General features: G+C 40.1%; 2 protein-coding genes across 6 annotated transcripts in view; one reads left to right on the top strand and one right to left on the bottom strand.

Annotated features, from left to right (window-relative positions):
• LOC105686089 (protein slit) overlaps nt 1-20,450 on the top strand; it is a 215,060-nt gene extending 194,610 nt beyond the window's left edge. For 2 of the 3 annotated variants that reach the window (XM_012400693.3, XM_048660229.1), the window contains 29 exons: nt 2,769-2,840; nt 3,969-4,112; nt 8,872-8,943; nt 9,232-9,303; nt 9,389-9,602; nt 9,693-9,856; nt 10,311-10,382; nt 10,479-10,550; nt 10,640-10,711; nt 10,800-10,943; nt 11,097-11,260; nt 12,515-12,665; nt 12,738-12,884; nt 12,980-13,051; nt 13,135-13,206; nt 13,299-13,462; nt 13,548-13,749; nt 13,844-13,915; nt 14,025-14,096; nt 14,196-14,267; nt 14,358-14,521; nt 14,806-15,025; nt 15,577-15,886; nt 15,977-16,190; nt 16,269-16,730; nt 16,814-16,999; nt 17,083-17,232; nt 17,314-17,453; nt 17,576-20,450. In XM_012400693.3, the coding sequence (XP_012256116.1) occupies nt 2,769-2,840; nt 3,969-4,112; nt 8,872-8,943; nt 9,232-9,303; nt 9,389-9,602; nt 9,693-9,856; nt 10,311-10,382; nt 10,479-10,550; nt 10,640-10,711; nt 10,800-10,943; nt 11,097-11,260; nt 12,515-12,665; nt 12,738-12,884; nt 12,980-13,051; nt 13,135-13,206; nt 13,299-13,462; nt 13,548-13,749; nt 13,844-13,915; nt 14,025-14,096; nt 14,196-14,267; nt 14,358-14,521; nt 14,806-15,025; nt 15,577-15,886; nt 15,977-16,190; nt 16,269-16,730; nt 16,814-16,999; nt 17,083-17,232; nt 17,314-17,453; nt 17,576-17,662 (4,219 nt within the window). In that variant the 3' untranslated portion in view covers nt 17,663-20,450. The remainder of the gene's footprint in view (nt 1-2,768; nt 2,841-3,968; nt 4,113-8,871; nt 8,944-9,231; nt 9,304-9,388; nt 9,603-9,692; nt 9,857-10,310; nt 10,383-10,478; nt 10,551-10,639; nt 10,712-10,799; nt 10,944-11,096; nt 11,261-12,514; nt 12,666-12,737; nt 12,885-12,979; nt 13,052-13,134; nt 13,207-13,298; nt 13,463-13,547; nt 13,750-13,843; nt 13,916-14,024; nt 14,097-14,195; nt 14,268-14,357; nt 14,522-14,805; nt 15,026-15,576; nt 15,887-15,976; nt 16,191-16,268; nt 16,731-16,813; nt 17,000-17,082; nt 17,233-17,313; nt 17,454-17,575) is intronic. The other variant, XM_020852335.2, reaches the window with a different exon arrangement.
• A 254-nt stretch (nt 20,451-20,704) lies between these two features.
• Nucleotides 20,705-23,939, bottom strand: LOC105685954 (asparagine--tRNA ligase, cytoplasmic). 3 transcript variants are annotated; one of them, XM_012400456.3, is made up of 10 exons: nt 23,800-23,939; nt 23,328-23,361; nt 22,817-23,227; nt 22,570-22,727; nt 22,344-22,487; nt 22,088-22,236; nt 21,848-21,976; nt 21,519-21,768; nt 21,189-21,452; nt 20,705-21,108 (listed from the first exon to the last, which is right to left on the bottom strand). In XM_012400456.3, exons 2-10 carry the CDS (start codon nt 23,350-23,352, stop codon nt 20,977-20,979), a joined length of 1,662 nt encoding a protein of 553 aa, XP_012255879.1. In that variant the 5' UTR covers nt 23,353-23,361; nt 23,800-23,939; the 3' UTR covers nt 20,705-20,976. The 3 variants fall into 3 exon arrangements, with proteins under 3 accessions (XP_012255879.1, XP_048516188.1, XP_012255878.2); XM_048660231.1 differs by lacking the exon at nt 23,800-23,939 and adding an exon at nt 23,531-23,742; XM_012400455.3 differs by lacking the exon at nt 23,800-23,939 and adding an exon at nt 23,464-23,481.
• Nucleotides 23,940-23,966: the final 27 nt, after the last annotated feature.

The following is a 23,966-nucleotide window of genomic DNA, read 5'->3' as shown; positions in this document are numbered from 1 at the left end:
ATCCTCCTCGAGGCTACTCGTCTTCGGCCGTACAAACCCATAAAATAGGCGATGGTTTTCGATTTTCGTTGAATTTCCCTGGTCATATTGGATGCGACGTTCGTAGTTTGTTCCTCGGTAAAAACGTTTTGAATAAGTTTTTTTCCACCCCACTGGTACAACTCGTCATGGTAATTATGAATTCCTTTATCGCGGAAACCCTTTCTTGCGAGTACAATGTTTCTTTTCTGGGCAATTGTATAGCGGAAAGATCTTCCAATTAGCGAAAAGAGTAGCCGTAAAGGTAGGGAAAATATCTTTGAGGGAACTGGACGATGTGGAATATAAGCTGTTATACCTTACCTAATCAAAATCGGATCTGCGCCGGGGACAAAGAATCGGAATAAAAGATAAGGGTAATTTGAAAGACCAAACGCTGAAATCTATACGAGATGTATATATATATGTATACGTACGTAGTCGTCGCTAACAAGACGAATTCTTTCATTTCCTTAAGTTTTTTTTTTTTTTTTTTTTCTTCCAAGTCATAGCGTTCCACCCGAGGTTGGACCTGTAAATGTAACAAAAATGGTGTATACATCCGTGGCATGGGTTGGGTAACGGAAGAGGGATCTTAGACCGACGACATACCGATGTCGGAAAAGTAAAAAGTTGCATCTCGCGAGATTTATACGACAGAAACGTCAGCAGATGTAATCAAAGTTTGCAGACAGCTTTCCGTACCACGTCTCACAATCAGTCGGGCGGTTTTCTCCCGCACCACTACCCTGAAGAGATCACGTCAAGACCACATGCATACCCAAGAACGAAAATATTCCCTCGAGAGAATAAACTCCCTCGCTTTCGCTGTGCACGTCAATTTTCCCGAAATCGAAATACCGCCGGCGATATTCTATCGTATATCTGATACCTCGGTCTCCTTATTATTCGCCAATTCAATGAAATACGGAGCTTTTGATCGGGTAAGGTTTCGCGCAGACGAAGGACGATCGGATGATTTCGAGTGACGATCTCGACCGACCGAGCAATGGATAAATATCATTTTTCACTCCACTTCGCGAGTCTCCGTACTCACGTGTATTTTTTGCGTTCCCGCAAACGCCTCCGCACACGACAGTCGTCGGCGGATCGGACAGAGTTGTGTCTGCGCGCTCGCAACGCGGCTATTTATGTCCTCGGAGATTCTCTACACGTATATTTCAGATCACGCTTTTCGTCCTCCCCGAGACAGAAACAAATATTAGGTACGGCACGGTTTGATGAAAGATTTTACTGGACACGACCGTTGCGCGAGGTGTGTGACTTTTCGCCCGACGAAAAAACCGGACTCGCAAAGTTTTAAAAATAACAGAAAAAAATCTAACGCGTTCCGACTCATTACCTCCGTGCAACCGAATGAATTTAACGATAGGAAACAGATTTCGCCATAAATATCTGCACGGCATAAAGGTGCGGAATAAAATTCCGTAGCAGAGACGCGAATCCTACGGAGGTGCGGAAAGCCGAGAAAGCGAATAAGCGAGAGGAGTAAAATTATTGCTTGGCAGGATACCAAACTGGGTAAAAATTGAAAATTCTCATAAATTTCAGCAGGACATTTCGTAGAGGGTTAGTATTCTTGGTCATATTGCATATTTGGGTAGGTGACTATCTCGGTGGATATCAGGCAGCAGGTGGCACCGGTCGAACTCACGTATACGCGACGTCCGCTACGACGTCGTCGCGTCGGGGGCGTCGCGACGCTTTTGTACACCGTGGACGCTACGTAGGCATCTCACTAAACTAGAGACACTGTACGGCAAAGCGAGCGGGACGGATTTGTGCTTCTAAGAAAGCTAACCCGACTAACTTATACGAACATTGCGCCAGTCTGCCAGGGAGTCAATTAAAATAACTTTACCTTCTCAGAAAATGATTACGTTGCTTCCAGGCTACAGTTAGAATGATATTCATTCTTTTTTCCTCTCATCATTTTTAAAACCGATTCTCACTTCCGGTCGTTCGGTAATTGTTTTCTCATCCCAGTAGCGGAAAATTTCAAGATATATAATTAGATCTCGATATAATTATAACGAATACGCCGCAGCTGTTTCGTAAATCACATGAGAATCCGTTTTGACGAATATCCTTTTACCGTAATCTAAATCAGGCCGATAGAATGGGGAAAAAAAGTAGAGGGATTGGATAAGACAATTTGTTGGAAAAACACAGCTTCTGACGTCTCGAAAAATACTCCGTTACAATTACGCCACCCGTCGCTCTTCTTTTCTGTATCGTAAAAATAAGATATCGAAGTTGAGGTAAGAGAGAAAAATTTGCGAAATTATTATTTCTTCAGCACCCCTAACTCTCCCTTCGCCCGCCGAACGAAGGCGATGCATCTGACAGCCCCTCCCTTCGCGTACCCCGCTTTTCTCCACTCTTTACGCCGAAGGAAATTAATATTTTTGCATAAATGAATGAAACTTCCTCTGCAATCCTTTGCCGTGAAGTTTAATTAGTTGGTCGAGAGTTGAGTCTTCAAAGAAATCTTTGACATCGCGTGAAAGAAGGAAAATTATCGACACATATCCGAATCCGAATTCAGTTTTTTCTTTTTTTTTTTATCGCTTACTTTTTCACGAGGAAATACCCGATGAGTTTCGCTCAGACGACGTCCCATAAATTATTGGAGAGCGAACGATCCGTCATCTAAAAATATATATACATGTTCTCAGAATTAATATCCAATTCGCGGTTCTAATTTCCTCTTCTCTCATATGTTTCAGGGATCTCCAAGGCAACAACATCTCCGTCATTTTCAAAACCGATTTCGAAGACATGGCCACGCTGCACGTGCTGTGAGTATTTCATAAATGCGTCAAACATATTCTTTATTTTTTTTTTTTCTTCGTAACTCGGATATTTCGATCCGCTGATCGCGTAACAAACTTCAGGACAAAAATTTGCCCACCAATTAAATGCAACTCATGCATATTTTATTTCAAAATCATCAAAAGCTCTCTTTTCATCCCTTTCGTACATGTATTGTATAATTTTAGACGAACTTGTACGAGGTTGATTATAAGAAGCAAATAAATTGGCGAGCTTGCTTGCATCTGGCAGCACTCAAGATATTTCTGAACAGCTACTGCAGGTCTCTTATCCATCCGGTTTGCTTTGCTCATGCCTTTGCCGAAGATATGTACCGCGTAGTTTCTACCCTGTGAAGCAGCTTTAAGTAATTAATCGACCAAAACTCAAGATCACGAAGATCTTTTCAACTTCGAAGTATATTACCGTATACCGCTCTCGGTCGATCGAATTTCAAAGGAACCCCCGCGGTATATCTCGATCCGAGGAAACCTGGAATTAATTGTACCAAAAATACGCTCCTATAACGAACGAAATTCGAGCGCCGCATGTATTACGCGCGAACGGAAAAGAATCACAAAAAAAAAAAGAAGACCATAAAATAATCTTCAGCAAATCGAGGCACGTAATCAAAATTCTCTCGAAGCCCGTCAAATGGTTTTGTTCGTACTCGCAGGTGTTCATCGGAAATTTTCTCCCTTTCGTTCTCATAATCCTATAGGATCTAGAATTCAGTTAGCTGTTTTAATTGCGACAATGGCGCTGCAATTGCGACTATATGGTACAGAGTATGGAAGGGCTTATACGGAGAATGGTGAACATTTATCGCTCGACGTAATGGTTGGGCCGCCACAGGTGGCCAACTATGTATACGGTTTGCGCACACCACGTCCCCGTATATCACGAGACCCTGAGCTTCGCAGGGTACAGTTCACCGCCATGGACCGCTAACAAATCACACAATGACTTTCGAAGTTCACCTCGCAATGCCCCCGCGATCCCGTAATATTTTCAGTTTTTGTTTTCGAGGATCGCGTTTTGCGGACGATAGGTATATCGATGCTGATCGTGGGACGAACGATCGTTTCATAAAATCCTATTTATTTTCGTTACAGTCAACTGTCCAGCAATCAAATTCACACCATAGAAAGAGGAGCCTTCCAAGATCTGGTGGGTGTTGAAAAACTTCGACTGAACAACAACCAGATAAGATATTTGCCGGATCTCCTCTTCAGCAATATGATGAACCTCAAACGACTGTGAGTATGACGATGGGTTGAAAAATTCATTCAAAATTGCACAAGTTTTTTCAACGGGTAAGGGAATAATTGTCGTGGAGCACCTAGTCCGTCGTTTAAACGCGTGGAGCTTGCAATTTTATCCTCCTCCGAGCGAATAACAGCTGCGTATTAATGCGAGAATAAGTGTTGTCCGTACATACCTGCATATATATATATATATATACATACGTATATGTATGTTTTACACGGAGAAATTGAATATTGCATAGCCCTGCAAACGGTCGATATTTCACATTCATTTTGCATCGACGCCGTTGCCCAGTTGGCTACCTCCTTGCCTGTAGTCTCACTGCGTCTAAGGACACATCCGTACGAGGTATCGGGAAGAAAAAAAAATCGAAATGATGTATACGGATAAGATCCTGCATGCACAGCGCTGCGACAGCGAAGAAGAGAAAATCTTACCTAGTGTGCATGAATAACAAGCGTAAACATACTCACCTTTCCACGAGGCTTTACATACTCCTTCAAAAAAAGTTTATCGGAGGTACGATTCTATTGACTTCATCTGCTCGCGTTCGTGCATCGAGTTCCCATTTATGTCGTCGTCCCCGTACGTCGTTTGTTCGGTGAAAAAGCTGTGCGCGAAATTACCAGGGTGTAAACTTTCCCCTTTATTTGCTTATTTTTTTTTTCCTTATTTTCTGCCAACGCAACGTCGAGCATTCTCTCATTCTTCGTTTGCTCATGGGGATTGCGAACTGTAGGTAGAATCTCGACGAGCACCATAGCGTATGGTAGCTATAGGCCGCGAGTGTATGAAAAGAAACTTTTGCAGAAGGCTTTATTATAAAATCCGACTACGTTCAGTTTCCTGTTGCTGAAGATTGGAAAACATTTTCACTAGTATCTATACATAGTTTATAAAGCCCCTACGGGGGTAAGGCTGCGCAATAAATAACCTTCCTTAACATAAAAGCATACCTTATTAGTTCCTACAAATTACTTACGAATTTGCTCAGGAAGTCTTGTAGACACGCGTAGGGCGAAATACCATAGAAATTTTATTCTGACTCTCTTCAAACTTTCCTCCCTTCATTTGATACTATTAATTCGTTTTTTTATGCTTGTAATATGATTGATAACGCTATTGTAATATTCACACGAGCTGTAAGAATTTTGAATTTTGCAAAAAGTTTCTTCCGAGCCGTCGCTCGTCATTTCTTTTCCCCGCAACTAATGAGAATTTTTTCGCCACCTCGAGAACATCGCCATGACTTCGTCGATGTAGTGAGGACGAGTGTCCGTAGAGATGTGAAAAAAAACAAATGTGACAGAGAATCAGTTTTCCTCGGCCACAGCTAACTCCACCCTTGAAATGATTCAAAAGTACGATAATTTTCTCATGCTGATCGTTGCCGACGTGCAGTATTTGATTTCTGCAACGTAGCTTGTATAACTTGTACATAATTTATACGAGCTAGAACTAATACTTGAATCGTTATCTCCACACCTTCGCCTCTCTTATAGGTATATAAACTTCCCTCGCGAGTTATATTTGATATCCGTTCCACTTACACGACTCGAACCTCAGCTATATAACCTTTTCGTGTATACCTTCGACCTTAAGCCACCCCACTTCGTGAGATGATGGATGAACCGAGCGAGAAACTCCAGCATCATCTCGCCTCAACGATCCCGAGAAACTTCAACTTATACTCGAGCTTCAACTTTAACTCACCCCGTCTAGTCAAGTCGAGTCAAGTTCCTCACTTCACTTACCGTTTCACCGGGAGCACCTGCCCTCGATCGAGACTACGATTAGTAGAGCCTCGCCATTTTCTAATTTTATACAATCCCGACAACCCTCCCCAAAATTTCACCGGCCATCGTCCGAACATATACGGAGACGTGATAAACGGGATTCCGCGCTCACTGAATTCCGTGGACAAATACAGGCGTTGTATAATTTATGGCACCCATTTATGTACGACGAAGTGATATAACTTGGACTCTGTATGGCAGATATACCTGGACAGCGTGTACTCGTACATGTACGTAACGCGAAACGGGGGCAGGTAAGTGGTAAGGTGATAAGGCGGACATTTCTCTGCGCGATTGGTCGTAAGTTTTGCCCTACATACCTACCTACCGGATGAATAATGAAAAAAAAACTACTGAATAATTTATTATTCCAGACTTTCTCGGTACCTCTCCGTTGCAACGCGACAAATCGACGAATAATTCAATACCTACTTAAGCATGTACAGTAGCCATACGATACGCTCGATAGTTCCGACGACTCGATCCTACATCACATCGTTATTAATATAATATAACCACGTCGGCACGTTATTGTTTCGCCTTACTTACGCCGCGATAGGTGATTAATTTTTCCCAACGAAGCTCGCTATGCGATGGCAGTTTTAAGCGTTTATCTCAAACTGCAGATGAAGCTTTGTAATTCCTCGCGTCTCGGTATACGTCGCGACGCGTTCGCAACGGCGACGCCGATGCTTTTTCTTTATGGTACAAATGTAATTTTTGCGCTGTACCCCACCCTTCGATAATGACCGTTCTGCGGAGAAAAATACTCGTGATAAATCCACCGTTAAAAATCGGCATGAAAGGCTCGCGCTAACCAGACATTTGTAATGATAGACCACGCGACTACGTAGAGACTCCTGAACCCGCCCTCTCGTTGACCATTCATTGCCTGAATCTTGCAATCTGTAATTATATACTTGCGGACGAACCTCTAGAACCACCGCAAACGTATCTTCGCCGGCTCAGATAGCGGACAGCCACGCATTACGAATCAACTCAGATATAAGGCTGGCTGATTGGACGGATATCCTTTTTTCTCTTCTCCTTTATTTTGTCTTCGATATTTTTTTATCGTGACCGAGTCCAATTAGCGAGATGCGATAACGATTGCTTCGCATTAACTTGACAGCGGATCTCCTTCGATCTTTGAACTAGCCTCGACCGTTCGAGAAATGAATTGTCTCTACAATTATTATGCTTAATAAACATCCGTAACATTTCAATTTGCGTCATGCTTTTTTTTCCCCTTTGTCTCTTTTTTTTTTTTTTTTATTTTTATTTTGTTCCTGACTTGAGAAGGCGATCGTTGCGCTTCTCAATATCAAAATTAAGTCAGTTTTAATTTCCGAAGAAATGGAAAAGTGCTTATCGATCGATGAGAAAGAGAGCGGAAAAAAGAAAAGTCTTTTGTTACCGAATGATTAATTAATTTCATAAGTAATGAAACTTCGCGGTCGTCTCCTCTTGCCAGCTCGTTACCGCGTTATGTTCCCTCCTCAATTATTATCTGTACCAGCTATAATCATTAACGGCCTTTTTCTTACCGTTTTTTTTTGGTTTTTGTTTTTTTTTTCTTTATTCACTTTGCCCCTCGCGAGACGTAAGGGCGTACACTTGAGGAGAGAAAAAAAAAAGTTGATAGTAACTTGTGACACGTAAAGTCTGAGAGGAACAACCGGAAGATTTTAAAGATCGATATATCTTACTCTTCGGAGACAACAGTATCGTATATTGTAACGTTACAAAGTTTTAACGGTAGTTTTTGACACAGATACAGCGAGTGGAAAAGGTCGGGATGTAGCTTTGCACGGTATAAATTACGCTGGCTGTGAGATCGATCAAGTAAATTACCATACGCTGGATCAACGGATGAGCAAATGTTCTCGGAACGTCAGACGTCGTCCATTACTCAGAAGTATGAGGTGCCGGTGCAACCCGACGACGCAATTTATCGGTTTTACCGTATGCAAAGTTGAATGAAAACTATCGCGCATAGCCGCGTCAATACATGAACGGGCAGGGCAAGTCACGCCTGTACAGGTATGCGGGTATGTCCCGCGGTCTCGTTGCAATTTGTTAAGAAACCAAACTGACTAGCTAGTTCATCCATCACACCTGTCTGTCAACAATGGCTTGTTTTCGTTATCCGTCGAACGGGTTGACAGGGAGGCGATGATTATCTCGTAGGTAAGTAATTATCCGATCGATCGATAGACGTACAATCGGAACTTATGCCGAGCTTCGAGATCTAATTGGTTTGATACGATGACATTTATATTCCGCGGAGTTTAATTTGTTAATATAAAAATAGAATTCTCGTACATTACCGCGTAATTTATCGTACCCCCGATGCAACGTATATATAATATTCGCCGACGACTTTTATCCTCACACTGTATAGCATGGGTTACGACATTTATGATTTACCCTAAAGTCACGCGCGTCGCGCTACTTTATGCCATTATCGTACGGTGCCAGCGACCCCATATTTTTATTTTGACATTCTCACCACTACGAAAACACCGTGAAATATTTGCGGAATATCTTCGTTTTACGATGACAGTGTCGTTGTGGTATAGAGGAGAGTTGATAAGAAAAAGCGAACGAACGCGATATATGCCAAGAGCGCGAACAGGTTAAATTGGGGTGCGGGGTTTTTGGCTTACCGCAGATCCTTCGCGCGTATCAAGGACGCCATAAGGAAACTGAGGGCACGTTTGGGAAACCACAAAATCTTTAGATAGTGGAATTTTATCGTAGTCTATACGAAACGACGATCTCTACGGCGCAATTCCTTTACCCGCGCGGCGAATCGTTAAACTCGTGTTTTACGTTTTTTTCAACCCCTACGTACGGAAACATTCAAATTTTACAGCTGTGTTCTAATTGTACAACTTACATGATATTCGCTCAAATGCGCGTGTTCGATGAATGATTTACTATTTTTCAGAGATCTGAGTCACAACCAGATCGCCATGCTCGGACCAAAGACTTTGAGAGGAGTTTCATCCCTTAAACACTTGTAAGTATGAAAAATTTAAGCAGTATAGTCCGATTGAAGTTATTCGAGCTTCTATCGACAAGAAAACTTCCAGTCGTTAACGCACAAAACCAAAAATTCCCTCCCGTCGATACAATATCTCCGGTACTATACACAGAGCGAAAAGCTCAGCTTCCGAAACTCGATAATACAGGAAGCTTCACTTAAGCTCCCGGCAGAAGTTCGTTGACATTTCCTTCTGGTTTCCATGCGGCAATGGGTATTTCTCGCCATTTACCGTACCGGTACATTATGCCTCGCATTTTCCAGGCTGCTCGATAACAACGTGTTGACCTGTATCGACGAGGCGTCCATCCGGGAATTGAAGGACCTCGAAATACTGTTAGTATAAACCGTGACTGCGATCAGCAATGCATGGACTTTCAGATATGTTTTTTTTTCTAACGAAATATCCCCCACTTTACAGGACGTTGAACAACAATAAACTGACAACTCTCGGCAAAGAAATGCTTTCGGGATTGTCACGACTCCGTACTTTAAGACTGGGTGAAAACTCGTTGTCTTGCGATTGTCACCTCGCCTGGTTGTCCAGACACTTGAGAAACAATCCACGTCTCGGACAACACACGAGGTGTGCGAGTCCCGCAAATTTGAAGGGGCACAGCCTGTCCGATCTGCAGGTATAAATCGTGACAAAGCACGCATCGAGGCATCGCCCGCTGGTTATTCTTCCGTTGAAAACGACTTACCGAGGCCGTATCTTTTTGCAGGAACAAGAGTTCAAATGCTCCGGATTGGTGGAACGTCCGAGTTCGGAATGTAGCGCGGAGCCGCAATGTCCGCATCCTTGTAGATGTGCCGACGGAATCGTCGACTGCCGAGAAAATTCCCTCACGAAAGTCCCCACTCATCTCCCCGAGGACACAACTGAATTGTAAATAATACGATACGTATGATTTGTCGTTGCAATGATCGTCGTTGCATACAAGACCACGCCCGGCTGACCTCAATTCTACTCGGTTTTCGTTTTTTTAACGTTTCAGTAGACGTTATAGCCTGCGCTACTTTATTGTCTATACTTTTTATCGTTAATACTCAGCTCTATAAATGAATCCAGACGGAAGAGGCTGTAAATTATTTAATGGTTTACTTTCACTCCAGACAACGTTCAAGTTTATATATACGTCCGATGTTAATATAGCGTCGAATAGAATATACTATGTATATTCCTGTAGTAGTATCAAGAACTAATCGCCAATAATCGATAAACGACACCCTCAGTTATTGCCTATTGAAAGCTGAATGGAAGCTGGCGTCGATATCTACGGTGGATTTCAATAAATTTGACTAAAAACATTTTAGTATGCTAATTTTCATTGTATTTTCAGACGTTTGGAGCAGAATGACATAACGGAAATACCACCGAAGGCTTTCTCACCGTATAGAAAATTGAGACGGATGTAAGAATTGTTTTTTCAATTCCAAGTTACAATATTTCTTACCGCACGCTATCAATTTGTGTACGTTATTTGATGTTCTTCGTTTTCATTTTAAAGTGACTTGAGCAACAATAAAATCAAGAAAGTCGCCGCAGATGCATTCCATGGATTGAAATCGCTTCAGTCGCTGTACGTTCGCCATCAAATTTCACCCTTTTTGTTCTTCGAAAATTCATTCGCGAAACCATTAAAGAAACCTTATACAATTGACGTTTCAGGGTTCTCTACGGAAACAAAATTGCGGAACTTCCAGCTGGACTTTTCCAAGGACTCACAAACCTGCAACTTTTGTAAGTTCACGCGTTGCGAAATGAATTAGGATGGTTGATCAACGTGGAACTTTTTTTTTCATAATACGTACCCAATAATTCCTTTCAGATTGCTAAACGCCAACGAAATATCTTGCATTCGAACGGACCTTTTCAAGGATTTAACGAGTCTAACTCTCCTCTCGTTGTACGACAACAACATAAAATCATTGGCGAACGGGACATTCGCGAATTTAAGAAGCATCCAGACACTGTCAGTATATTAAAATATCTGTAATATTTTAATTAAAAGCTTACGCGCAAAATGTCAGCGTTAATAAATGACTCTGTAACGGTGACAATGCCGGGGATTTAGTCCCGAGATATTGTTGGTACTAATTAATTAAAGTAAGTAATAATTTCACAGGCATTTGGCGCGAAACCCATTCATCTGCGATTGTAATTTGCGCTGGTTAAACGTCTACCTACAAGCACACCCCATCGAGACTTCGGGAGCGAGGTGCGAGGCACCCAAACGAATACATCGTCGGCGAATTGATGCCTTGCGCGACGACAAGTTCAAATGTAAGGGTAAGCACGAATCAAATTCCAAACTCTCTTCTTACTTCGACAGGGTGGCTCAGGTTGGTACCTTCTTCCCGCTCTGCACCAGCAGCTTATGCATGATTATGTCGTATCATTATTATCTCACACACATACCATCACGGATATTTGATGCCCATTCTGAGATTTCGTGAAAATCCGCGGTAGAAAATTAGCTGACGCAAATTTGAAGCGAAAAGAATTATCATCGTTTAGAATTACCTCGGATTCGATAGAAATAAGTCAACGTCTTCGGCGAAGGATTATTCTTGTTAGAACCGATGCTCTCTCAGAATGCACATCATTTCGCATTTACTCTTGGTAACGCGAGGTACGTCCCGGTTGCGTCCGAAATGCATCGCGAATTAGACTTCGGTACCATTTTGCTCGATGTTTCAATACTTTGGTTTGAATTACATTTTCTATCTTACACCATCGAATGGGAGAAAATATGATAATAAAATGTCGTACCTCACGCTTCGAAGAAATTACCTAATTAATTAGCACAAAATTTAAGAACGAATCGGCGAACAAAGTTCTGAATTCTATAATTTTAGAATTCATAAATTGGCTGAACTTCAAAGGTAAAGTTGCATGTGCTAGAGCATGAAACATTTTTCTATGGAATTCATATACCTACATTCAGTCGTAATCATCTTATTCTTTTTAAACTCTTTTCATCAGAACGTCTCTTCTGTACAGTAAACTAACACAAATGTAGTATCCGATCGATACGCAGCTGACTGGCTGATAAATTGATGGTCTGATGGACTGGTTATATTTACATGAAAAAGATTACAAGAGAACATTAGCGTTTATTGTTTAACGTTTTTGTAACGTTGTCCAATTTACTCAAATTACATACACCATCTTTTATCTATAATCATATAGTCATGTTAGATCAGGGAATTTTTTCCGCTGGTATTGAGCATAATTATAAAATTTTTCAAACCAAGTACGAGGCGGGAACCATGTGGATGAAATTAACAAACGGTGTTGGCTTGCGAATTCGATTGTTACCGCGAACTAGTCGTTGCAATAAACCTACTAACGCTTGTTCTATTTACCGTTGACTGTCCATTTCATAATCATGTCGTCCATGACTTCATTTCCCATAATCCGAGTCATATATCACATACCTGCTTCGTAATAATTTCATCATTAATTCGTGGGAATAAGCGGACCAATATTAGCGCAGGCATTATTGTTTTGGTTTGCCACTATCTATGATAATGTTAACAGGCGATGAAGAACTGCTCACAAAACGAGCTGGAGAATGTGTCTTGCCAGGATCTTGCCCCTCGCCCTGCACGTGCAACGGGGCTACCGTTGATTGCTCGGACAAGAAACTCACGGCTATTCCGAAAGATATACCCATTTACACGTCCACCTTGTGAGTTTATTTTTAAATCACTCGAAATTCAATCGAACCCCGTTCATATTTGAGTATTATATTACCTGTCAGATTACTGGGAAACAATGAATTGGACAAAATCAAAGCCGAAGGGATTTTCGAGAAATTACCGGAACTACAGCACTTGGATTTGCGAAGGAACAAAATTTCTCGCATCGAAGCATCGGCCTTTCAGGGATCCAATAAACTTACTGATTTGTGAGCACATAATTCTATCAAATATTTGGTTTGATCACCGGCGAAGCTTCTTATACTGACGAACTTTTTCTTCCTTTTTTTTTCCAATGCTCTAGAGTACTGGCTGAAAATAAATTGAGGGAAGTTCATAACAAGATGTTTACCGGACTGACCAATCTGAAAACGCTGTGAGTAAAATTGAATATTTTCACCCCGTGGAAGACGTTTGCAAAAATAGGTCATTTTATTCAAATTCATTCATTAATTTTAGAAATCTTCACGGAAATGTCATCACTTGTGTTATGCCAGGATCCTTCGACAGCTTGGCACATATCCATACCATGTAAGTTGCAAAAAAATTAACTGCACAAGTTAACTTGGAATTCTATGAGTGACGAATGCAGAGTTTATTGGAATCTTGAATAATTTTTTCAGTAATCTGCAAGGCAATCCTGTATCGTGCAATTGCCATTTATCGTGGTTTGCCGAATGGCTCAGAAAGCGCGATCTTCAAGGGATAACTGGACGTTGTCATGATCCGCCGAGACTGAAAGATGCCATCATCAAGGATATACCTCAGCACGAGTTCAAGTGCAACAGTTAGTTTCTCGTATTAATTCGCTCGTTTTAAAATTCGACCATTTCTATTATTTATTTTTTTTCACATTTTGATTTTATTTACAGATGACAGCATCGGATGTCTCGGTGACGATTACTGTCCACCCCAATGTCATTGCGCTGGTTCTGTCGTCAGATGTTCCAGATCACGATTAACAGAAATTCCACGAGGAGTTCCTCCCGAAACAACGGAACTTTATCTGGATGTCAATGACATTAAAACGATCCAAGTCGAGAGGCTGAATCATCTCAGAGCGCTTACCAGACTGTGAGTATTCTTTGATAGATAACGGCCTCGGATATATTTACGATAATATTCACAGTCAGTGATAAAAATACTGAATCTTTATTTCCTCTCACAGAGATTTGAGTAACAATCAAATCGGAATGTTATCCAATGACACGTTCAGAAACCTCACAAAACTTTCGACACTGTAAGTACAATTTTGATCTCCGCCAATTACGCAATCTGTAATCTCCCTCACAATTTACAAGAATACCTATCACATCACTGGCCGAATCTAATCAACGATTTCATTCCAGAATTATAAGTTACAACAAACTGCAGTGTGTTCAGCGTAATGCACTTGCAGGGCTAAAATCGCTCCGAATCATGTGAGTTATTTCTAACAACGAAAATAATTTTCCAAAACTCCGGTTACACAAATATACATATATTCGAGATTAAAAATTATTTCGTCTTAATATTCACAGTTCACTCCACGGAAATGACATATCGCTGATACCAGAAGGAGCCTTTGAGGATTTGAAATCCATTACTCATCTGTGAGAATTATTTGATATCCCTTAAAATTTATCGATCTCAAGAAATTTTTTGCATTTTTTTAAACTTGCTGCATTTTATTTTCTTGTTAGCGCGATCGGAGCCAATCCACTTTATTGCGACTGCAGTATGAGGTGGCTGGCTGAGTGGGTGAAAAAAGATTTCGTTGAGCCAGGCATTGCTCGATGCATGGACCCAGCAGCAATGAGAGATAAATTGTTACTGACGACTCCAGCGTCTGCCTTTCAGTGCAAAAGTAAGTATTATATAGAAATATAAAAACGAATTCTGGGTATAGTGTTTGAAATTGGGGCTAAAAAAAACGCTCTTCTAACACGGGAAAACTCGAAAGGGTGATTTAAAATTTTTCGATTCAATCTACCTAATACCAATGCACAATGATGAATCATCAAATTTGTACTAAATTCCAATAGTTCGCATCGCATAATTGAATGCTCTATATCGAACTGTTTATTTTGGCCCACTCTTTTAGAATTGCACTCAAATTGCTCATTAATTTTAGACTTTTCTTCTGTGCAGCAAAACAGCAGCCAGCCGAGGTCCTGGCCAAGTGCGACATGTGCTACACAACCCCTTGTCAGAACGGAGGATTCTGCGAAACGCTACCCGACAGGGAATTTCGTTGTAAGTGCGCACCAGGATATCACGGGGACCGGTGTCAGCATAAAATTGACGCGTGCTATGGAAATCCTTGCCGGAACGCCGGAACTTGCAAAGTACTGGAGGAAGGAAGATTCAGGTAGCTATGTCTATGGTGACTCTGCATTTCAAGTAGTTTGTGCTAGGGTATCTGTAAAACTTTTGTAGAGTAATGGTAACAATCTGTACACATCTACTTTGTAAACTTCTATTCTAAACTAATCACTTTCCTGTACCGTATTTACCAGTAGATCTCTCCGTAGTTCAAAATTATCCCTCTAATTCGTATGTCATGCAATCGATTCCCAAAAAACCAAGTCTAAACTCCTCATCTTGACTAGGGAGCTTACTAGCGATTCCTACATCAAAATAACAAACTTCTGATTAGCTCTTAAAATAATGAAAAAGGCTGAGAAAGCTGTATTTAGAATGCGAATGCGGGTGGAGGGCACAGTGACCTAACTGTAGAAAATAAACCCGAGCTGTTGGTAGACATTTGACTGTAATTAGGTAATTGTAGGTAGATATCAGAGCGTATCCAATTATGGTTGAGTTCAAAAATTAGAGGGCGAGGTTTTGGTTGTTGGCGGATCACCCGCGATCCAATTTTGGGCTCAATGTCTTGATTGACGTTCAGTCAATGTGTGACAGTTGCGTCTGCTCCTCCGGTTACGAGGGGCTCAGATGTGAGACCAACATCGACGACTGCGTGGACAACAAATGTTCGAACAACTCGACCTGTGTGGACCTGGTCCAGGCCTACAGATGCGAGTGTACCCCGGGATTCATGGGAGAATACTGTAAGGAGAAGATACCCTTCTGCACAAAAGGACACGACCCCTGTGAGAACGGAGGTCGCTGCGTCGACCACCAGACCTACTACAGCTGCGAGTGCCCACTCGGATTCACGGGCTCTAACTGCTCAAACAACCTGGATGATTGCGCTAATCATCTGTGCCAGGTACCATCGAGTTCACCAATTTTTAATAACTCTCAATAATTGACGAACGCATCAATTGGACTTGATTGAAACGATGAATCCTTTTTTCAGAATGGTGCAACTTGCATCGACGGCATAAATAATTATGAATGTAAGTGCGCGGGGGAGTTTACAGGGAGGTATTGCGAAGTGGCGCCGGCAATCGCCATGCTTTATCCCCAAACAAGCCCTTGTGCTCATCACGATTGCCAGCACGGCGTTTGCTTTCAACCCTCTCCTGCTTCCACCGCGGACTACCTTTGCCAGTGCCATCCCGGTTATACTGGTAAGAATCATGGACTCAAATGACGCAAGTCGACGTCCCGAAAAATGCTTCAATACGCATTTGATTGAATATTTTCAGGAAAACGATGCGAGTACCTGACAAGTCTGAGCTTTGTGGATAACAGCTCGCTGGTCGAGTTGGAGCCACTTCGCACAAGGCCTGAAGCCAACGTGACCATAGTGTTCACCACGACCCATGAAAACGGCGTTCTGCTTTACGACGGACAGAATGGAGAACACATTGCAGTGGAATTGTATAACGGTCGTGTCAGAGTGTCGTACGACGTCGGCAATTACCCTACCTCAACAATGTACAGCTACGAAATGGTGTCCGATGGAAAACCACATAAAGCCGAGTTATTAGCTATAAAAAAGAATTTCACTATGAGCGTCGACAGCGGACCAGCCAGAAGCATCATCAACGAAGGACCGAGAGAATATCTCAAATTAACGGCGTCCATGTTCATTGGTGGTGTTCCTCCAGAAACAGCCAGCGTTGCGTTCACCGAGTTTCATCTGAGAAACACTACCAGTTTCCAAGGTAAATATAACAAAAGCATCTCAAGTTTTGCGCGGTGTGATCGAGGTATAATGACTAAGCAAATTCGGTATTTTTGATATCAGGTTGTATCTCGGAAATGTGGATCAACCACAAACTGGTGGACTTCAGTAACGCAGCAAAGAGAAACAAAGTTACACCAGGGTGTACTTCTGGGGAAGAAGAGGCTGACGAAGCAAGCAGCACGGATACAGGCGACATCAGTAGTAGCAGTGAAGAGGCCAACGAGCAAATCAGTCGTGAACATTCTGGTAATTTTATGAACAACCGATTGCTTTATCGCTGATATTAATTTTTGAAAACGCTAACAGTATCTTTTCTGCCGCATTTACAGACATAGCCGTATCAGCACCAGGCGCAGGAGTGAGTGATCTATGTGCGGGACATGAATGTAAAAAAGGATCACAATGTATTCCGTCTCCGTTCGGAAATGGATACACTTGCCGATGCCAAGCAGGGTGGCAGGGATTATTCTGCGAAAAAGGTAGGTACTGCTAATTAATCGGCGAAATGACAATCTCGGAACAATTCAGCTAATCATATGACAATTTTCGTTCGTCTACAGCACCAACGTGTCGCAAAGAACACACTCGAGAATACTACAGCGAAAATGGATGTCGCAGTCGACGTCCTGTTAAATTAGCCAAGTGCTGGGGAAGCTGTGGTAACTCCTGTTGCCGACCGCGTAAGACCAAGAGACGCAAGGTAACTAAAACAATGATAAGAATAATTCAAGAATCGGCCATTCACTTCTCTGAGCAGTGCAATGAGAATACTTCGGAAGAATCAAATTTTCTAAGTTTAATTGAATCATTTTTTGTCGTCAGGTCCGTCTAATTTGCACTGATGGTACACGATACACGAAGGACGTGGACCTCGTGCGTAAGTGCGCGTGCACACGTAAGTGCTACTAGACCCAACGCACATCTCACGCACTAATATTGCCCAGAAGTAATAGTAGGTAATCCAGCCTTCAACTTGAAATTTTTTAAAATTATTATCGATAACCAACAATAATTAATAATATCAATAAGAAGTGAATCAGTGAAGAAGTGCGGGGTACACTAGATGGACACACAGCTGGCTCAGTGTGATATGTATTATTGAATATATTATACAATACGATAAACTATATATTAAAAATAGATGTAACAAGTAACGAACACATGAACTACGTATTAACGAACATGGGTACATAGTATTGCAAAGTATATGAATTTAACATAACTTATAAGCTGTTTACATGACGAAATACATTTAATATGTATTATTCTCACAAAAGACCCGTAATTATTCAAAGTTTAGTTCTCTAACGATAATGTTCCGATATATACTGAATCGCAGACTGTAAAATGTAAACAAATCGTCACTTTTGTCAGTAGATTTATGTTCTACTAGCTTTTAGATAATTATCAAATAGATATAAATATATACATAAATATATATATATTATAAATACACATAAAATTCTGCGTACTAGGCGTAATTTAATTATATAGACAATTTTTGATAAGATTTATCATTAATATTTAATAGTTATACATATGTTATATAGGTATACTATGGCTATTATGAATGAAGATAATTTATGGCCGAGTAAACCGTATATATCGAGGTATTTGTAAACGAGTATATTTTATCTATTTAAACATACGTATATCGAAGCTAATAACTGGTGGTAACGTTTTATGCCAGATCATTGCATACACAGACACATACTCCTCAGAAATCGGTATAACATGAACAGTGCGTAAAACTGCGTGACGCCAAATTTTATACATTATTTACACGCAATTGTAATTATACGAAAATAATGTTGATTTCGAAACATGAATACTGCACGTGATTTTTTCGTACGAATGCGTGTGCACGGTTCAAGTTTCGTCTGATATGTGGTGTATATTAAAACTGAAAAAAATTCATCTATTATTGTATAATACGAAGCATAGACGTTAAGAAAATTTATCATCTTGCTTTCGTACATCTACTAAACGCAGACATTGTTCAGGCAAAGCGATCAGATATTTATCAAATGCATCGCGTCCACACTCACGCTACGTTCACCTGAAATCAACCACATTCATATTTATCGTTTTATGTGTACTAAAAATAAGAATTGTGCATTAAAAAAATTCATCGAGTCGGTTTCTTCGCAGAGTTAAATACCAGAAAACCATTTGCATATAAAAATTCAAGATTATCGAAGCTTCCGCGGAGGTAATACGCTACTCGCGTACACCTACGCGTCTCCGCTAAGGAAAAATAAGATTATTGTAATACGTTGGTCTTATATATTAGCGAAATACTTTTTCAATTTTAACAATTCCATACAAGTAGTAAGTCATAAATTAATGATACATCATTATTTATTGGTTTTCATAGAATATTACAACTTATTTTTGTAAGGGCCGAAGTTGGAGTTTCTATTCTACACTATTATTAGTAATTGGTGAAGCATTTCGGCGGTAGTAGATAGCCTTTGTAATTATTATCTATAACTTGTAAGGTATGTTCAATTTCATGGCTTGCCACGCTCCAATAAGCATTAGTAGTTTTATTACTGTCCCACAATTTTTATCAGTGATATGAACCTGAAATTCGAAAACGTATATGTATTGAAATACTGCCAATATTTTTCATATAGGATTTACTCATACCGTGCTTCTTCTCATGATATATTTACATTATTTTTAACTCATAATTAGATTTACATGCGTACTATTATTTATATACCTATGCGACTCTGAAAGGAGAACTGTTTTAATACAATTATTTCCAACAAACTACAGTAAATGGATTTGTTCATTGAGACGTGGGTATAACAATTTTAAATGTCATCAAACGATTTCGGCAAGCCATAAATGCATAACGGTATAATAACGGAGACAGAAGGATCCCATTTCCTATTGTAACAAAACATACCTACGTTCATATTTTTAATTATTTAATCGTTCGAACATGTAGCTGTATGATATATTATAATTTAATAGTATTAATAGCTGTGTAAGCGTGTGTTCTGTCTACGATTAATATACCGAATACACATAGATATAGTTGATACCGTTAATTAATATATTCAAAACACAAAAATGAAAATTACGAAAGAAAAACAACAACAACAACCTATTCGATATATTATTAATAAAATAAAAAAATATCTATTATTTATTTTCTATCGACAAAAGCGTAGCGTTATGTATAATTAAGGCAGCTAAGTCTTACACTGGCTATTACTGAATAATGAGACCCCAATTTTGACCAATCTGCGTATGGAATTACGAAATAAGTTTAGTGTCAGAGGGAATAAATGTAAATGCATTTGATGGCAGTGAAAACTCAGATATACACGTCTTTTTGTGGACAATAATTAGCATGACCTAAGTGTGTAATGACATGGAACGAAAAAGTGACGCAAACTAAAATATTATAAAGAGAAAAGTGTGTAGAGATAAGGGGGTTACAATAACAGAAATTCTCTCCTTTTTTTTTCTATTTCATTTTTGTCTCTGCTGCAATCTACTAACATCGCCAAAGGGATAGAGAATATGTGATCTCCACATTACATTTATTTAATTCAAAACTCTATTTTTTCTGACTTCCAGAAACAAATACAGCAATTCCAGGATGGTTACTTTTGGGACAATTTTGTAATGTAATTTTTGCAGCTGTAAAAACAAAAAATATACTTTTGTGTCTATTCAATATACTGCAATGTTGAACCACTTACGTCAATCGGAACCATGCCTATAAGTGTAATCGATAATAAACTTCTGAAACTGATAGGCTCACGTGAAGGAGCTGAAATTCTATTACTGATCTTCCAGAACGAGTCGCTAGAAGATACAGTCGCCACATTTATCGAAAATTGGATGATATCAACGTGCAGGTAAATGACAAGAGCGTTCAAAGAAGGAACTAATGCAGGGAAAATCGAACGAAAAGGAAAAACACATCACTTTAAATCCATATTTTATTTTATTCAGATTACTAGATGACAGAAACGAATGAGAGCCTGATAAAATGACTCGCTTCAATGATTATAAAACACTGTAAGCAATATCCTGATAATATGGTTAAACACGCGCCAAGCTTCTCTTTCACTCTATTCGAAATTCTCATAACTTGCATAATCGATTCGAACAAATAAGATATAAATACATATAATTCAGATTGGATGCCGCGCAAACGAGTCATCTTGGCCTGTATCACGGTATTCGATCATTTGAATTTACGGCCGACAACGTTCCAGGAATCTTGGATAGAGACAGACCTCACGAATATGGTATCTGTTAAGTAGCCAGCAGAGGAATCTTTCTAATCCTAATCCATAGCCACCATGGGGACAGGACCCATACTGACGCTGAAATAAATATGTATAATTTTATACTTGATGATACACTTTGATAATGAAAGAATAGGCAGATTATCGATTGTGCCTACCTGATCCGTGTACCAATAGTAAGGTGTAGGATCGATATTTGCTCTTTTATAACCTTCTAGAATTTCTTGGTGGTCCCAAATACGCATAGAACCACCAACGATCTCTCCAACGTTAGGTAAAAGAACGTCAACTGACTCCGTTAAACGTTGATCTTCCTCGCATTTTTGCATGTAGAAGGATTTGATTTCAGCTGGAAACCGACAAAGCATTATAGGCTCATTCAATGCATCAGTCATCTTCCTTTCAGGCATTTCAGGAATGTCCTATAAATGAGAAATAGTCTTTGTTTATTGATCAACGCAGTTTTTAATCGTATCCGTAAATCCTACCTCCCCAAATTCGTAAAAGCTTCCATCTTCTTTAGTAATGTTGTGTTCTTTCAGATAGTCGATTGCTTCAGAGTAGTTCATACGCCTGAATGGTCTTGTCGGAACTTTAAATTCTGGGTTTAATTCTTTGACGAGAGAACCGTAAGGAGATTTCAATACGCGATCGACAACATCGCAGATTAAATCTTCCAAACGATCAAGAAGATCATCAAATTTAATGAATGGACACTCTGCTTCTACATGTGTATATCTGTTTTTTTGGTAATTGAAAGAATAGTTATCAAGACGTTAAAACTATTGCAACGCGCCAAGTATATACATTTACATACTCGGCAAGGTGTCGACGTGTTCTCGATTGCTCAGCTCTGTAAGACTGCGCAATGCAGTACACATCGCCCATGGCAGGCAGACAAGTCTCAAGATAAAGTTGAGAACTTTGAGTTAAATATGCCTTCTCTCTGGAAGAAATGTCCTTCGTTCACGAATTTCCTTTGTCGTACAAATGGTGGTGAATATGAACACACTTCTAACATGTTATGAAGAGAATTATAAAGGCCAACTGAACTCACCCAAAATAGTCCAAACTGAAGAGCGTGGATCCACCCTCTACTTGAGTTTGTACCAATGTCGGTGGGGTTACTTCGCAATAACCTCTGTCCCTATAATGATCTCTAAATGCCTGCATCAATATGGACCTCATAATCAAAATCCGAGATGTCTGTGTAGAACATGAACAAAAAATTTCAGGTGAACATTAGATTCATTGAACCCTCAAGGGCAAGTTAGCATGAAAAAATAACAGTGTTTGAGGCAAATTAGACCAACATTTTCTCCACGTATCACAAGGTGCCTGTTGTCCAGCTGCACATCTGGTAAAGCTTCTTCATTTAGAATAGCATCTACACCACCAGGTGGAGACGATCTCACTAACTTCCAGTAGTCTACGATCAATTCATGACCTCCAGGAGCCTATAAAATATACGAAATTCGAGATGAAAAAGTGCTTAGTACTTTACTTATAATAGCTGATAAAAATGAAATATGAACTGACATCTTTTCCATCTGGTACAATTTTTATTGTTCCAAACAATTCAACTGTAGCCTCAGTGCTAAGAGTCAAAGCTTCATATGTCTGACACAATTTGTTGTTTAAAACACATTGTAGAAAGCCAGTTCCATCCCTCAGAGTGATAAACATGAGTGATTTGCCTGGAAAATATTTCTTTTCTGATAAATCTGTTTACAAGACATAACTAGTAATGACACTCAATGTGGAAATATTTGTAAAATTCAAGCACCTTGACGCCTCAAACGGTGTACCCAGCCAAAAATGGTTACTCGTTCATTACGTTTGGAGAAACTATCCCTGACCTTAATACATGCTGCAACAGGAAGAGACTTGTCTTCTTTGATTATGACTGCCTTGGCTTCTTCCAAGTTTTTTGATCTGTTTTCTTCATCTTCGACCAACTTCTTCTGCTGGTCTGCGGTCTTATATTGATCTCTTTGCCAAATCTTGTGGCTCTTTTTGAGCCCAGATTTAGAGGCAGGCTCATACTTTATAGCCTCGTCTGCAGAATCCTGATAAATTGTGGGAAATGGTTCTTTCCCAGCATGACGCATCGCTCTCAAAATGGTCTTAAAAGGCTTACTCTCTGTTCCATCACCTGCTTCATCACTTCCATTTTTAGCAGAGGTATAGATACCAGCTAAAATGTACACCAGAATAATTCGTCTTACACAGACAACTCGTCAGTCAAGCTTTGAAGCAACTTTGCCCTTCTTTAGTAATCAAAACGAAAAACTCACCAACAGCTGGAGTTTCTTCTGGCATTTCGCTATTCTAAAAAAAAAAAAATGTTGAAAATGAAATTGATTGTAATTTGTTGATACAAGTGATATCAATCATTTCTGAAAGGATTGAGTTGCAGTGTTTTGAATTTACCATATGCTGCCATATACTTTTTTCAACAGGCTATTATTAATGAAAGATACCTGCACCATGTGCTTACATAGATTGTACTAGGTTATTACAGGTCACAGGATATTAAGTTATGTTGAGTCAACTCCGTAGAGTCAAAAACAAAAACGGTGAATGAAGAGGTGGGTTACAGAGAAGATGATGCAATTTGGTAAATATGTTCAAGCATCCAACAGATTTGTCGATCACAAGAATGGATTGTCAAACAATTAAAATCCCCGATCATAAAAGTACAAATCACCCTCTAGTTGCACAAGTCTCTTCCAATTGTGGACTTTTAATAAAAACTTATAAACTTACATGGAACTAACAGACAACGTCTAACGTGGCCCGGTAATATGCCCTTGCTTGCCAACTTGAATCGAAAAGGGAATAGTGCAGTGCAATAAGCTCTATGAGTGCAAGCAGGATCACTGTAATGAAATGAACCGCAGTCGACTCGACGCTGTGGACAGTAGTGACATCAG

Source organism: Athalia rosae, chromosome 1, assembly GCF_917208135.1.
Source record: "Athalia rosae chromosome 1, iyAthRosa1.1, whole genome shotgun sequence".
NCBI classification, from domain to species: domain Eukaryota; kingdom Metazoa; phylum Arthropoda; class Insecta; order Hymenoptera; family Athaliidae; genus Athalia; species Athalia rosae.
The sequence above is the reverse complement of the archived record's forward strand: the minus strand, read 5'-3'. Positions and strand labels throughout refer to the sequence as shown.

Excerpts from the sequence above, each read along its gene's own strand:
- LOC105685954 (XM_012400455.3), bottom strand. Across the intron at positions 22,488-22,569 it reads TTGTACCAGATGGAAAAGAT|GCTCCTGGAGGTCATGAATT; the intron begins GTCAGTTCATAT and ends TATATTTTATAG. Across the intron at positions 21,769-21,847 it reads ACACGTCGACACCTTGCCGA|ATATACACATGTAGAAGCAG; the intron begins GTATGTAAATGT and ends CCAAAAAAACAG.